Here is a 16,291-nt window from a genome sequence, read left to right on the forward strand (position 1 = left end):
ACATAAACATAGAGAATACTTTTCTGTTTTCTGTGACAGATTATTGTTCTTCCACGAACGAGGTGATTTTTCTTCGTGGGGTTGAATCAATTGCTTAGATTGATGCTAGGAAAGATGAAGAGAGCCGAAGAGCGCAGAGAAACTTGAGGTGAGAGCGCCAAGATCGCGTTTTAAATGTTTGCGGGAAAATGCTTACTTATTGTTGAAATTTTACGAAATTTTACAAATCAGCTCTTTAATTATTTTCACCTCTTGTCAGCGCTAATCAGCTATTTTTATTTCTCCTTCAGCACAAAAACTGAATTAGTTATGACATCTACACATGGCTCTTCTTCTTTTCTTCTTTCATACCATTCACGGATCTACTAACCTCCATCCGGATTGAGGAAACGCGATGAAATCGACGCAAGAAGCGTCGTTTTTTCTCGAATTTGGTCGACTTCGTCGGTTTTCTTATGTAGGAAATGTCGATTATCGTCGTTTTCGTCGCTACTGTCGGTATTTGATGTAAGAAGTGACGATTATTGTCTCGTTTTTTGTCGGTATTGTCAGTCTCAATTTGTTTTAAATACAAAAGAAGTAGAGTAATACTAAATTGACTGGTGGTGCAGTGGAGGAGAAGGTTGATAGTAGCTTAGGGGTGGAAGGGTCGATTCCTGACAGGGACTGGCATTTTTGTAAGATTTTTAGAACAGCAGAAACCGTCGATTCTTACGTTTTAATACCGTCGAAAAGCGATCAAAACGACAAAAAAAACGTAGGTGCTTTGATCGGTTTTGGCGAAGTAAAACCCACGCAAACCGACAATTCTTATGTTTGAATCCAACAAAATTCTCAACCTGGGCCCCCCTTTTCTCCACCTTCTCCTTCAGCTAAACGCGGGCACAAAATTTTTGTTCCCCAGCAGCAAATGCCATTTTTTGACCTTGTAATTTGCTGTTTAAGAACAACAACACAATTTATAACTGAGTCACTATCTGTAATGAAGGGGCCAGAATAGATGCCGATACACATGAATGTTACTTTCTACCTTTTCTGCGACCTCTTTTGTCTGGCAGAAGTCGAGGGTGTTGTTGAAGTCGTTGAGACACTCACGTGACTTGAATTCTAGAGAACACAGGTGGGCAAACTTAGTGTCGTCCAGTAACTTGTACTTCACCCCCAGTTCACCCTGGATACTTTTGGCTGAAACGCAATCAACAATTTTTATCATTACAGACTTCTGCGGTACCGAATTTCTGATGTAAGTCACGGTGACGTCTTAACAAACAGACGTACCAAAATGTAGAAATTTCAACGATTGTGATTGGTTGAGAAATTTAAAACACTGTACCTTTATGCGTTCAATTAGCCTAAATTGGACAAAGCCTAATGCTATATTATTGTTTTTTACCGCATCTGGCCATGCCTGGCGGGCCGTGGCCATGCCTCAACGGCCCGTGGGACTTGATATGAATCTATCACAACCAAACGTGAGACCAGTTTGCCCCAAAAAATTATAATTTTTCTATTTCGACTTATCGCGATTTCTGAACAATTTTACGTTAACACGCATCCCAGGTTGAGGTCGCGCTCAAAATCGCCTCTGATCAGACCGTCCCAGACAAGTGGGACCTCTGATCAGACCATCCCAGACCGAAGTGACCTCTGATCAGACGAGAATGCGCTCGAAGATCATTGTGCGCTCGAAGTGCGCTCGAAGCCGCCTCTGATCAGGTGAGTTCCAGACCGAAAAGACCCCTGATCAGACAAGTTCCAGACCATTGTCCAGACGAGTTCCAGACTATTGTCCAGACTAAAGTGCGTTCGAAATAGTCTGATCAGAGAATGATTTTAAACATGAACAAATCTCTCAATATCGTTATAATATATTCATTTCGTATATCATTTTATCAATCTTATATTCAACTAACAAAAAACCAATCCTGAAAATATTGTTAATGAAAGTAAATCGAAAAAAAATGATCAAAAAATTTACTGAGTATGTCATTTTTTTTTGCTTTTAACTGAAAAAATGAACTTAGACAGTTCTGCATAAAAACGTCTTGATCAACTTTAATTCAAACCCAGTGCGTCGGATCCCGGAAATCTTATTAAGATCCCGGTTTTTTTCCCGACAAGATCCGGGAAATACACGGGGAAGATCCGGGGATCTTACCGGGAAAATTACCGGGAATTTCAAGATGTGCCAAGATAGAACAAGATCCCGCATTTCCCGCCGGGAAATCCGGGACATTTAAGAACCCTGACAGGAAAACCGGGAAAAAATTAAATCTCGGCGGGATTTCCGGGATTCACCAGTGGGATCTTACCGGGAAACTCGGGAACTTTAAGATTCCCGCCAATTTTTCCGGGATTTCTCCGCCGGGATCTTACCGGGAAAATCGGGAAATTTAAGATTCCCGCCAGTATTTCCGGGATTTACCGGCCGGGATTTTACCGGGGAAACTGGGAAATTTAAAATTCCCGCAAGTATTTCCGGGAATGAGATGCTGGTCTTACCGGGAAAACCGGTAAAATAATGATTGTTCTGAGTGAAATCAAAAACGGTCGCCAAGTTTTTTTCTTGGAGACAGATAAGAAACGTTTTTTTTCTCCGCAAAACAGACAAAACTGCTTTTGATATTCGACGAGCGCAGTATTTGATCACCCAAAATTGGAGCACAACACATACGGCACAAACAAAACAGACACACACAAAATTGAGGCAAAAATTATGGCCTTCACATAAATTCATTTTTTAGACAAGTTATTCCAAATCTGAGCAAAAATTTTTATTAGCGCAAAATAACGATCTAGATAGCCCTTTGTTTGTAGGTGTCAAAAAAAAGGCGGGCATTAGGGTACATCTCCTCAAAATCCAAATTCCAATGTTTGCAAACATGCAAACATTGAAATTTGGATTTTGAGCAGATGTACCCCATGGCCCGCCGTGTTTTTTTATCTCAAACAGTTACGATATTCCTAACCAAAAGCACAAGAAAAATTATTCAGGGAAACTGTTTTTGTCACCCGGTCACCTAACCAACCGACTTCGTCGCACTTAACATCTTACGACCCGAAAAACCAAAGTAAGAAGTATCGAAAACTTTTTTCTTTAAAAATTTCATTTTTTTTCTGGACTTAATTAAACGTTCAATACTGTCATAAAGCATTAGCAGACGCTAAATTGTAGGGAAAACTAGCACAACTAACACACAACTGCATAACTTATTGCCGAGCACGTTAGAATGACACTAGGTTTCCTCGGAAGAGCACCAGAACGCTTGTACGAAATCACCCCACCAACACAAGTTGAACGGAATTTTCTCCAATAATAAAACGCGCACGTAAAAAAAACTGTCTTAATTCATCTGTCACAACAGAGGATCCTTAGCTAAACTCTACTCAGTGTCTGAGTTAAAAAAGACCATTGTTCTGAGTGAAATCAAAAACGGTCGCCAAGTTTTTTTCTTGGAGACAGATATGAAACGTTTTTTTTCTCCGCAAAACAGACAAAACTGCTTTTGATATGCGACGAGCGCAGTATTTGATCACCCAAAATTGGAGCACAACACATACGGCACAAACAAAACAGACACACACAAAATTGAGGCAAGAATTATGGCCTTCACATAAATTCATTTTTTAGACAAGTTATTCCAAATCTGGGCAAAAATTTTTATTAGCGCAAAATAACGATCTAGATAGCCCTTTGTTTGTAGGTGTCAAAAAAAGGCGGGCATTAGGGTACATCTCCTCAAAATCCAAATTCCAATGTTTGCAAACATGCAAACATTGAAATTTGGATTTTGAGCAGATGTACCCCATGGCCCGCCGTGTTTTTTTTCATCTCAAAAAGTTACGATATTCCTAACCAAAAGCACAAGAAAAATTATTCAGGGAAACTGTTTTTGTCACCGGGTCACCTAACCAACCGACTTCGTCGCACTTAACATCTTACGACCCGAAAAACCAAAGTAAGAAGTATCGAAAACTTTTTTCTTTAAAAATTTCATTTTTTTTCTGGACTTAATTAAACGTTCAATACTGTCATAAAGCATTAGCAGACGCTAAATTGTAGGGAAAACTAGCACAACTAACACACAACTGCATAACTTATTGCCGAGCACGTTAGAATGACACTAGGTTTCCTCGGAAGAGCACCAGAACGCTTGTACGAAATCCCCCCACCAACACAAGTTGAACGGAATTTTCTCCAATAATAAAACGCGCACGTAAAAAAAGCTGTCTTAATTCATCTGTCACAACAGAGGATCCTTAGCTAAACTCTACTCAGTGTCTGAGTTAAAAAAGAACATTGTTCTGAGTGAAATCAAAAACGGTCGCCAAGTTTTTTTTCTTGGAGACAGATATGAAACGTTTTTTTTCTCCGCAAAACAGACAAAACTGCTTTTGATATTCGACGAGCGCAGTATTTGATCACCCAAAATTGGAGCACAACACATACGGCACAAACAAAACAGACACACACAAAATTGAGGCAAAAATTATGGCCTTCACATAAATTCATTTTTTAGACAAGTTATTCCAAATCTGGGCAAAAATTTTTATAAGCGCAAAATAACGATCTAGATAGCCCTTTGTTTGTAGGTGTCAAAAAAAAGGCGGGCATTAGGGTACATCTCCTCAAAATCCAAATTCCAATGTTTGCAAACATGCAAACATTGAAATTTGGATTTTGAGCAGATGTACCCCATGGCCCGCCGTGTTTTTTTATCTCAAACAGTTACGACATTCCTAACCAAAAGCACAAGAAAAATTATTCAGGGAAACTGTTTTTGTCACCGGGTCACCTAACCAACCGACTTCGTCGCACTTAACATCTTACGACCCGAAAAACCAAAGTAAGAAGTATCGAAAACTTTTTTCTTTAAAAATTTCATTTTTTTTCTGGACTTAATTAAACGTTCAATACTGTCATAAAGCATTAGCAGACGCTAAATTGTAGGGAAAACTAGCACAACTAACACACAACTGCATAACTTTTTGCCGAGCACGTTAGAATGACACTAGGTTTCCTCGGAAGAGCACCAGAACGCTTGTACGAAATCACCCCACCAACACAAGTTGAACGGAATTTTCTCCAATAATAAAACGCGCACGTAAAAAAAGCTGTCTTAATTCATCTGTCACAACAGAGGATCCTTAGCTAAACTCTACTCAGTGTCTGAGTTAAAAAAGAACATTGTTCTGAGTGAAATCAAAAACGGTCGCCAAGTTTTTTTTCTTGGAGACAGATATGAAACGTTTTTTTTTCTCCGCAAAACAGACAAAACTGCTTTTGATATTCGACGAGCGCAGTATTTGATCACCCAAAATTGGAGCACAACACATACGGCACAAACAAAACAGACACACACAAAATTGAGGCAAAAATTATGGCCTTCACATAAATTCATTTTTTAGACAAGTTATTCCAAATCTGGGCAAAAATTTTTATTAGCGCAAAATAACGATCTAGATAGCCCTTTGTTTGTAGGTGTCAAAAAAAAGGCGGGCATTAGGGTACATCTCCTCAAAATCCAAATTCCAATGCTTGCAAACATGCAAACATTGAAATTTGGATTTTGAGCAGATGTACCCCATGGCCCGCCGTGTTTTTTTATCTCAAACAGTTACGACATTCCTAACCAAAAGCACAAGAAAAATTATTCAGGGAAACTGTTTTTGTCACCGGGTCACCTAACCAACCGACTTCGTCGCACTTAACATCTTACGACCCGAAAAACCAAAGTAAGAAGTATCGAAAACTTTTTTCTTTAAAAATTTCATTTTTTTTCTGGACTTAATTAAACGTTCAATACTGTCATAAAGCATTAGCAGACGCTAAATTGTAGGGAAAACTAGCACAACTAACACACAACTGCATAACTTATTGCCGAGCACGTTAGAATGACACTAGGTTTCCTCGGAAGAGCACCAGAACGCTTGTACGAAATCACCCCACCAACACAAGTTGAACGGAATTTTCTCCAATAATAAAACGCGCACGTAAAAAAAGCTGTCTTAATTCATCTGTCACAACAGAGGAGCCTTAGCTAAACTCTACTCAGTGTCTGAGTTAAAAAAGAACATTGTTCTGAGTGAAATCAAAAACGGTCGTCAAGTTTTTTTTCTTGGAGACAGATATGAAACGTTTTTTTTCTCCGCAAAACAGACAAAACTGCTTTTGATATTCGACGAGCGCAGTATTTGATCACCCAAAATTGGAGCACAACACATACGGCACAAACAAAACAGACACACACAAAATTGAGGCAAAAATTATGGCCTTCACATAAATTCATTTTTTAGACAAGTTATTCCAAATCTGGGCAAAAATTTTTATTAGCGCAAAATAACGATCTAGATAGCCCTTTGTTTGTAGGTGTCAAAAAAAAGGCGGGCATTAGGGTACATCTCCTCAAAATCCAAATTCCAATGTTTGCAAACATGCAAACATTGAAATTTGGATTTTGAGCAGATGTACCCCATGGCCCGCCGTGTTTTTTTATCTCAAACAGTTACGACATTCCTAACCAAAAGCACAAGAAAAATTATTCAGGGAAACTGTTTTTGTCACCGGGTCACCTAACCAACCGACTTCGTCGCACTTAACATCTTACGACCCGAAAAACCAAAGTAAGAAGTATCGAAAACTTTTTTCTTTAAAAATTTCATTTTTTTCTGGACTTAATTAAACGTTCAATACTGTCATAAAGCATTAGCAGACGCTAAATTGTAGGGAAAACTAGCACAACTAACACACAACTGCATAACTTATTGCCGAGCACGTTAGAATGACACTAGGTTTCCTCGGAAGAGCACCAGAACGCTTGTACGAAATCCCCCCACCAACACAAGTTGAACGGAATTTTCTCCAATAATAAAACGCGCACGTAAAAAAAGCTGTCTTAATTCATCTGTCACAACAGAGGATCCTTAGCTAAACTCTACTCAGTGTCTGAGTTAAAAAAGAACATTGTTCTGAGTGAAATCAAAAACGGTCGCCAAGTTTTTTTTCTTGGAGACAGATATTAAACGTTTTTTTTCTCCGCAAAACAGACAAAACTGCTTTTGATATTCGACGAGCGCAGTATTTGATCACCCAAAATTGGAGCACAACACATACGGCACAAACAAAACAGACACACACAAAATTGAGGCAAGAATTATGGCCTTCACATAAATTCATTTTTTAGACAAGTTATTCCAAATCTGGGCAAAAATTTTTATTAGCGCAAAATAACGATCTAGATAGCCCTTTGTTTGTAGGTGTCAAAAAAAAGGCGGGCATTAGGGTACATCTCCTCAAAATCCAAATTCCAATGTTTGCAAACATGCAAACATTGAAATTTGGATTTTGAGCAGATGTACCCCATGGCCCGCCGTGTTTTTTTATCTCAAACAGTTACGACATTCCTAACCAAAAGCACAAGAAAAATTATTCAGGGAAACTGTTTTTGTCACCGGGTCACCTAACCAACCGACTTCGTCGCACTTAACATCTTACGACCCGAAAAACCAAAGTAAGAAGTATCGAAAACTTTTTTCTTTAAAAATTTCATTTTTTTCTGGACTTAATTAAACGTTCAATACTGTCATAAAGCATTAGCAGACGCTAAATTGTAGGGAAAACTAGCACAACTAACACACAACTGCATAACTTATTGCCGAGCACGTTAGAATGACACTAGGTTTCCTCGGAAGAGCACCAGAACGCTTGTACGAAATCCCCCCACCAACACAAGTTGAACGGAATTTTCTCCAATAATAAAACGCGCACGTAAAAAAAGCTGTCTTAATTCATCTGTCACAACAGAGGATCCTTAGCTAAACTCTACTCAGTGTCTGAGTTAAAAAAGAACATTGTTCTGAGTGAAATCAAAAACGGTCGCCAAGTTTTTTTTCTTGGAGACAGATATTAAACGTTTTTTTTCTCCGCAAAACAGACAAAACTGCTTTTGATATTCGACGAGCGCAGTATTTGATCACCCAAAATTGGAGCACAACACATACGGCACAAACAAAACAGACACACACAAAATTGAGGCAAGAATTATGGCCTTCACATAAATTCATTTTTTAGACAAGTTATTCCAAATCTGGGCAAAAATTTTTATTAGCGCAAAATAACGATCTAGATAGCCCTTTGTTTGTAGGTGTCAAAAAAAAGGCGGGCATTAGGGTACATCTCCTCAAAATCCAAATTCCAATGTTTGCAAACATGCAAACATTGAAATTTGGATTTTGAGCAGATGTACCCCATGGCCCGCCGTGTTTTTTTATCTCAAACAGTTACGACATTCCTAACCAAAAGCACAAGAAAAATTATTCAGGGAAACTGTTTTTGTCACCGGGTCACCTAACCAACCGACTTCGTCGCACTTAACATCTTACGACCCGAAAAACCAAAGTAAGAAGTATCGAAAACTTTTTTCTTTAAAAATTTCATTTTTTTCTGGACTTAATTAAACGTTCAATACTGTCATAAAGCATTAGCAGACGCTAAATTGTAGGGAAAACTAGCACAACTAACACACAACTGCATAACTTATTGCCGAGCACGTTAGAATGACACTAGGTTTCCTCGGAAGAGCACCAGAACGCTTGTACGAAATCCCCCCACCAACACAAGTTGAACGGAATTTTCTCCAATAATAAAACGCGCACGTAAAAAAAGCTGTCTTAATTCATCTGTCACAACAGAGGATCCTTAGCTAAACTCTACTCAGTGTCTGAGTTAAAAAAGAACATTGTTCTGAGTGAAATCAAAAACGGTCGCCAAGTTTTTTTTCTTGGAGACAGATATTAAACGTTTTTTTTCTCCGCAAAACAGACAAAACTGCTTTTGATATTCGACGAGCGCAGTATTTGATCACCCAAAATTGGAGCACAACACATACGGCACAAACAAAACAGACACACACAAAATTGAGGCAAGAATTATGGCCTTCACATAAATTCATTTTTTAGACAAGTTATTCCAAATCTGGGCAAAAATTTTTATTAGCGCAAAATAACGATCTAGATAGCCCTTTGTTAGTAGGTGTCAAAAAAAAGGCGGGCATTAGGGTACATCTCCTCAAAATCCAAATTCCAATGTTTGCAAACATGCAAACATTGAAATTTGGATTTTGAGCAGATGTACCCCATGGCCCGCCGTGTTTTTTTATCTCAAACAGTTACGACATTCCTAACCAAAAGCACAAGAAAAATTATTCAGGGAAACTGTTTTTGTCACCGGGTCACCTAACCAACCGACTTCGTCGCACTTAACATCTTACGACCCGAAAAACCAAAGTAAGAAGTATCGAAAACTTTTTTCTTTAAAAATTTCATTTTTTTCTGGACTTAATTAAACGTTCAATACTGTCATAAAGCATTAGCAGACGCTAAATTGTAGGGAAAACTAGCACAACTAACACACAACTGCATAACTTATTGCCGAGCACGTTAGAATGACACTAGGTTTCCTCGGAAGAGCACCAGAACGCTTGTACGAAATCCCCCCACCAACACAAGTTGAACGGAATTTTCTCCAATAATAAAACGCGCACGTAAAAAAAGCTGTCTTAATTCATCTGTCACAACAGAGGATCCTTAGCTAAACTCTACTCAGTGTCTGAGTTAAAAAAGAACATTGTTCTGAGTGAAATCAAAAACGGTCGCCAAGTTTTTTTTCTTGGAGACAGATATTAAACGTTTTTTTTCTCCGCAAAACAGACAAAACTGCTTTTGATATTCGACGAGCGCAGTATTTGATCACCCAAAATTGGAGCACAACACATACGGCACAAACAAAACAGACACACACAAAATTGAGGCAAGAATTATGGCCTTCACATAAATTCATTTTTTAGACAAGTTATTCCAAATCTGGGCAAAAATTTTTATTAGCGCAAAATAACGATCTAGACAGCCCTTTGTTTGTAGGTGTCAAAAAAAAGGCGGGCATTAGGGTACATCTCCTCAAAATCCAAATTCCAATGTTTGCAAACATGCAAACATTGAAATTTGGATTTTGAGCAGATGTACCCCATGGCCCGCCGTGTTTTTTTATCTCAAACAGTTACGACATTCCTAACCAAAAGCACAAGAAAAATTATTCAGGGAAACTGTTTTTGTCACCGGGTCACCTAACCAACCGACTTCGTCGCACTTAACATCTTACGACCCGAAAAACCAAAGTAAGAAGTATCGAAAACTTTTTTCTTTAAAAATTTCATTTTTTTTCTGGACTTAATTAAACGTTCAATACTGTCATAAAGCATTAGCAGACGCTAAATTGTAGGGAAAACTAGCACAACTAACACACAACTGCATAACTTATTGCCGAGCACGTTAGAATGACACTAGGTTTCCTCGGAAGAGCACCAGAACGCTTGTACGAAATCACCCCACCAACACAAGTTGAACGGAATTTTCTCCAATAATAAAACGCGCACGTAAAAAAAGCTGTCTTAATTCATCTGTCACAACAGAGGATCCTTAGCTAAACTCTACTCAGTGTCTGAGTTAAAAAAGAACATTGTTCTGAGTGAAATCAAAAACGGTCGCCAAGTTTTTTTTCTTGGAGACAGATATGAAACGTTTTTTTTCTCCGCAAAACAGACAAAACTGCTTTTGATATTCGACGAGCGCAGTATTTGATCACCCAAAATTGGAGCACAACACATACGGCACAAACAAAACAGACACACACAAAATTGAGGCAAAAATTATGGCCTTCACATAAATTCAGAATTTTTTAGACAAGTTATTCCAAATCTGGGCAAAAATTTTTATTAGCGCAAAATAACGATCTAGATAGCCCTTTGTTTGTAGGTGTCAAAAAAAAGGCGGGCATTAGGGTACATCTCCTCAAAATCCAAATTCCAATGTTTGCAAACATGCAAACATTGAAATTTGGATTTTGAGCAGATGTACCCCATGGCCCGCCGTGTTTTTTTATCTCAAACAGTTACGACATTCCTAACCAAAAGCACAAGAAAAATTATTCAGGGAAACTGTTTTTGTCACCGGGTCACCTAACCAACCGACTTCGTCGCACTTAACATCTTACGACCCGAAAAACCAAAGTAAGAAGTATCGAAAACTTTTTTCTTTAAAAATTTCATTTTTTTTCTGGACTTAATTAAACGTTCAATACTGTCATAAAGCATTAGCAGACGCTAAATTGTAGGGAAAACTAGCACAACTAACACACAACTGCATAACTTATTGCCGAGCACGTTAGAATGACACTAGGTTTCCTCGGAAGAGCACCAGAACGCTTGTACGAAATCACCCCACCAACACAAGTTGAACGGAATTTTCTCCAATAATAAAACGCGCACGTAAAAAAAGCTGTCTTAATTCATCTGTCACAACAGAGGATCCTTAGCTAAACTCTACTCAGTGTCTGAGTTAAAAAAGAACATTGTTCTGAGTGAAATCAAAAACGGTCGCCAATTTTTTTTTCTTGGAGACAGATATGAAACGTTTTTTTTTTCTCCGCAAAACAGACAAAACTGCTTTTGATATTCGACGAGCGCAGTATTTGATCACCCAAAATTGGAGCACAACACATACGGCACAAACAAAACAGACACACACAAAATTGAGGCAAAAATTATGGCCTTCACATAAATTCAGAATTTTTTAGACAAGTTATTCCAAATCTGGGCAAAAATTTTTATTAGCGCAAAATAACGATCTAGATAGCCCTTTGTTTGTAGGTGTCAAAAAAAAGGCGGGCATTAGGGTACATCTCCTCAAAATCCAAATTCCAATGTTTGCAAACATGCAAACATTGAAATTTGGATTTTGAGCAGATGTACCCCATGGCCCGCCGTGCTTTTTTATCTCAAACAGTTACGACATTCCTAACCAAAAGCACAAGAAAAATTATTCAGGGAAACTGTTTTTGTCACCGGGTCACCTAACCAACCGACTTCGTCGCACTTAACATCTTACGACCCGAAAAACCAAAGTAAGAAGTATCGAAAACTTTTTTCTTTAAAAATTTCATTTTTTTTCTGGACTTAATTAAACGTTCAATACTGTCATAAAGCATTAGCAGACGCTAAATTGTAGGGAAAACTAGCACAACTAACACACAACTGCATAACTTATTGCCGAGCACGTTAGAATGACACTAGGTTTCCTCGGAAGAGCACCAGAACGCTTGTACGAAATCACCCCACCAACACAACTTGAACGGAATTTTCTCCAATAATAAAACGCGCACGTAAAAAAACTGTCTTAATTCATCTGTCACAACAGAGGATCCTTAGCTAAACTCTACTCAGTGTCTGAGTTAAAAAAGAACATTGTTCTGAGTGAAATCAAAAACGGTCGCCAAGTTTTTTTTCTTGGAGACAGATATGAAACGTTTTTTTTTCTCCGCAAAACAGACAAAACTGCTTTTGATATTCGACGAGCGCAGTATTTGATCACCCAAAATTGGAGCACAACACATACGGCACAAACAAAACAGACACACACAAAATTGAGGCAAAAATTATGGCCTTCACATAAATTCATTTTTTAGACAAGTTATTCCAAATCTGGGCAAAAATTTTTATTAGCGCAAAATAACGATCTAGATAGCCCTTTGTTTGTAGGTGTCAAAAAAAAGGCGGGCATTAGTCTACATCTCCTCAAAATCCAAATTCCAATGTTTGCAAACATGCAAACATTGAAATTTGGATTTTGAGCAGATGTACCCCATGGCCCGCCGTGTTTTTTTATCTCAAACAGTTACGACATTCCTAACCAAAAGCACAAGAAAAATTATTCAGGGAAACTGTTTTTGTCACCGGGTCACCTAACCAACCGACTTCGTCGCACTTAACATCTTACGACCCGAAAAACCAAAGTAAGAAGTATCGAAAACTTTTTTCTTTAAAAATTTCATTTTTTTTCTGGACTTAATTAAACGTTCAATACTGTCATAAAGCATTAGCAGACGCTAAATTGTAGGGAAAACTAGCGCAACTAACACACAACTGCATAACTTATTGCCGAGCACGTTAGAATGACACTAGGTTTCCTCGGAAGAGCACCAGAACGCTTGTACGAAATCACCCCACCAACACAAGTTGAACGGAATTTTCTCCAATAATAAAACGCGCACGTAAAAAAAGCTGTCTTAATTCATCTGTCACAACAGAGGATCCTTAGCTAAACTCTACTCAGTGTCTGAGTTAAAAAAGAACATTGTTCTGAGTGAAATCAAAAACGGTCGCCAAGTTTTTTTCTTGGAGACAGATATGAAACGTTTTTTTTCTCCGCAAAACAGACAAAACTGCTTTTGATATTCGACGAGCGCAGTATTTGATCACCCAAAATTGGAGCACAACACATACGGCACAAACAAAACAGACACAGACAAAATTGAGGCAAAAATTATGGCCTTCACATAAATTCATTTTTTAGACAAGTTATTCCAAATCTGGGCAAAAATTTTTATTAGCGCAAAATAACGATCTAGATAGCCCTTTGTTTGTAGGTGTCAAAAAAAAGGCGGGCATTAGGGTACATCTCCTCAAAATCCAAATTCCAATGTTTGCAAACATGCAAACATTGAAATTTGGATTTTGAGCAGATGTACCCCATGGCCCGCCGTGTTTTTTTTATCTCAAACAGTTACGATATTCCTAACCAAAAGCACAAGAAAAATTATTCAGGGAAACTGTTTTTGTCACCGGGTCACCTATCCAACCGACTTCGTCGCACTTAACATCTTACGACCCGAAAAACCAAAGTAAGAAGTATCGAAAACTTTTTTCTTTAAAAATTTCATTTTTTTTCTGGACTTAATTAAACGTTCAATACTGTCATAAAGCATTAGCAGACGCTAAGTTGTAGGGAAAACTAGCACAACTAACACACAACTGCATAACTTATTGCCGAGCACGTTAGAATGACACTAGGTTTCCTCGGAAGAGCACCAGAACGCTTGTACGAAATCACCCCACCAACACAATTTGAACGGAATTTTCTCCAATAATAAAACGCGCACGTAAAAAAAGCTGTCTTAATTCATCTGTCACAACAGAGGATCCTTAGCTAAACTCTACTCAGTGTCTGAGTTAAAAAAGAACATTGTTCTGAGTGAAATCAAAAACGGTCGCCAAGTTTTTTTTCTTGGAGACAGATATGAAACGTTTTTTTTTCTCCGCAAAACAGACAAAACTGCTTTTGATATTCGACGAGCGCAGTATTTGATCACCCAAAATTGGAGCACAACACATACGGCACAAACAAAACAGACACACACAAAATTGAGGCAAAAATTATGGCCTTCACATAAATTCATTTTTTAGACAAGTTATTCCAAATCTGGGCAAAAATTTTTATTAGCACAAAATAACGATCTAGATAGCCCTTTGTTTGTAGGTGTCAAAAAAAAGGCGGGCATTAGGGTACATCTCCTCAAAATCCAAATTCCAATGTTTGCAAACATGCAAACATTGAAATTTGGATTTTGAGCAGATGTACCCCATGGCCCGCCGTGTTTTTTTATCTCAAACAGTTACGACATTCCTAACCAAAAGCACAAGAAAAATTATTCAGGGAAACTGTTTTTGTCACCGGGTCACCTAACCAACCGACTTCGTCGCACTTAACATCTTACGACCCGAAAAACCAAAGAAAGAAGTATCGAAAACTTTTTTCTTTAAAAATTTCATTTTTTTTCTGGACTTAATTAAACGTTCAATACTGTCATAAAGCATTAGCAGACGCTAAATTGTAGGGAAAACTAGCGCAACTAACACACAACTGCATAACTTATTGCCGAGCACGTTAGAATGACACTAGGTTTCCTCGGAAGAGCACCAGAACGCTTGTACGAAATCACCCCACCAACACAAGTTGAACGGAATTTTCTCCAATAATAAAACGCGCACGTAAAAAAAGCTGTCTTAATTCATCTGTCACAACAGAGGATCCTTAGCTAAACTCTACTCAGTGTCTGAGTTAAAAAAGAACATTGTTCTGAGTGAAATCAAAAACGGTCGCCAAGTTTTTTTCTTGGAGACAGATATGAAACGTTTTTTTTCTCCGCAAAACAGACAAAACTGCTTTTGATATTCGACGAGCGCAGTATTTGATCACCCAAAATTGGAGCACAACACATACGGCACAAACAAAACAGACACAGACAAAATTGAGGCAAAAATTATGGCCTTCACATAAATTCATTTTTTAGACAAGTTATTCCAAATCTGGGCAAAAATTTTTATTAGCGCAAAATAACGATCTAGATAGCCCTTTGTTTGTAGGTGTCAAAAAAAAGGCGGGCATTAGGGTACATCTCCTCAAAATCCAAATTCCAATGTTTGCAAACATGCAAACATTGAAATTTGGATTTTGAGCAGATGTACCCCATGGCCCGCCGTGTTTTTTTTATCTCAAACAGTTACGATATTCCTAACCAAAAGCACAAGAAAAATTATTCAGGGAAACTGTTTTTGTCACCGGGTCACCTATCCAACCGACTTCGTCGCACTTAACATCTTACGACCCGAAAAACCAAAGTAAGAAGTATCGAAATCTTTTTTCTTTAAAAATTTCATTTTTTTTCTGGACTTAATTAAACGTTCAATACTGTCATAAAGCATTAGCAGACGCTAAATTGTAGGGAAAACTAGCACAACTAACACACAACTGCATAACTTATTGCCGAGCACGTTAGAATGACACTAGGTTTCCTCGGAAGAGCACCAGAACGCTTGTACGAAATCACCCCACCAACACAAGTTGAACGGAATTTTCTCCAATAATAAAACGCGCACGTAAAAAAAGCTGTCTTAATTCATCTGTCACAACAGAGGATCCTTAGCTAAACTCTACTCAGTGTCTGAGTTAAAAAAGAACATTGTTCTGAGTGAAATCAAAAACGGTCGCCAAGTTTTTTTCTTGGACAGATATGAAACGTTTTTTTTCTCCGCAAAACAGACAAAACTGCTTTTGATATTCGACGAGCGCATTATTTGATCACCCAAAATTGGAGCACAACACATACGGCACAAACAAAACAGACAAACACAAAATTGAGGCAAAAATTATGGCCTTCACATAAATTCATTTTTTAGACAAGTCATTCCAAATCTGGGCAAAAATTTTTATTAGCGCAAAATAACGATCTAGATAGCCCTTTGTTTGTAGGTGTCAAAAAAGGCGGGCATTAGAGTACATCTCCTCAAAATCCAAATTCCAATGTTTGCAAACATGCAAACATTGAAATTTGGATTTTGAGCAGATGTACCCCATGGCCCGCCGTGTTTTTTTTTATCTCAAACAGTTACAATATTCCTAA

At 38.1% G+C, this 16,291-nt stretch overlaps 1 protein-coding gene across 1 annotated transcript in view; it reads right to left on the minus strand.

The window, feature by feature from the left end:
* LOC142353071 (uncharacterized) overlaps positions 1-16,291 on the minus strand; it is a 64,083-nt gene that overhangs the window by 6,065 nt on the left and 41,727 nt on the right. Inside the window, exon 4 of the mRNA XM_075405265.1 lies at positions 1,031-1,185. Within this exon, the coding sequence (XP_075261380.1) occupies positions 1,031-1,185 (155 nt within the window). The remainder of the gene's footprint in view (positions 1-1,030; positions 1,186-16,291) is intronic.

This window comes from Convolutriloba macropyga, chromosome 14 (assembly GCF_964194025.1).
Source record: "Convolutriloba macropyga chromosome 14, txConMacr16.3, whole genome shotgun sequence".
In the NCBI taxonomy this organism is placed as follows: Eukaryota; Metazoa; Xenacoelomorpha; order Acoela; family Convolutidae; genus Convolutriloba; species Convolutriloba macropyga.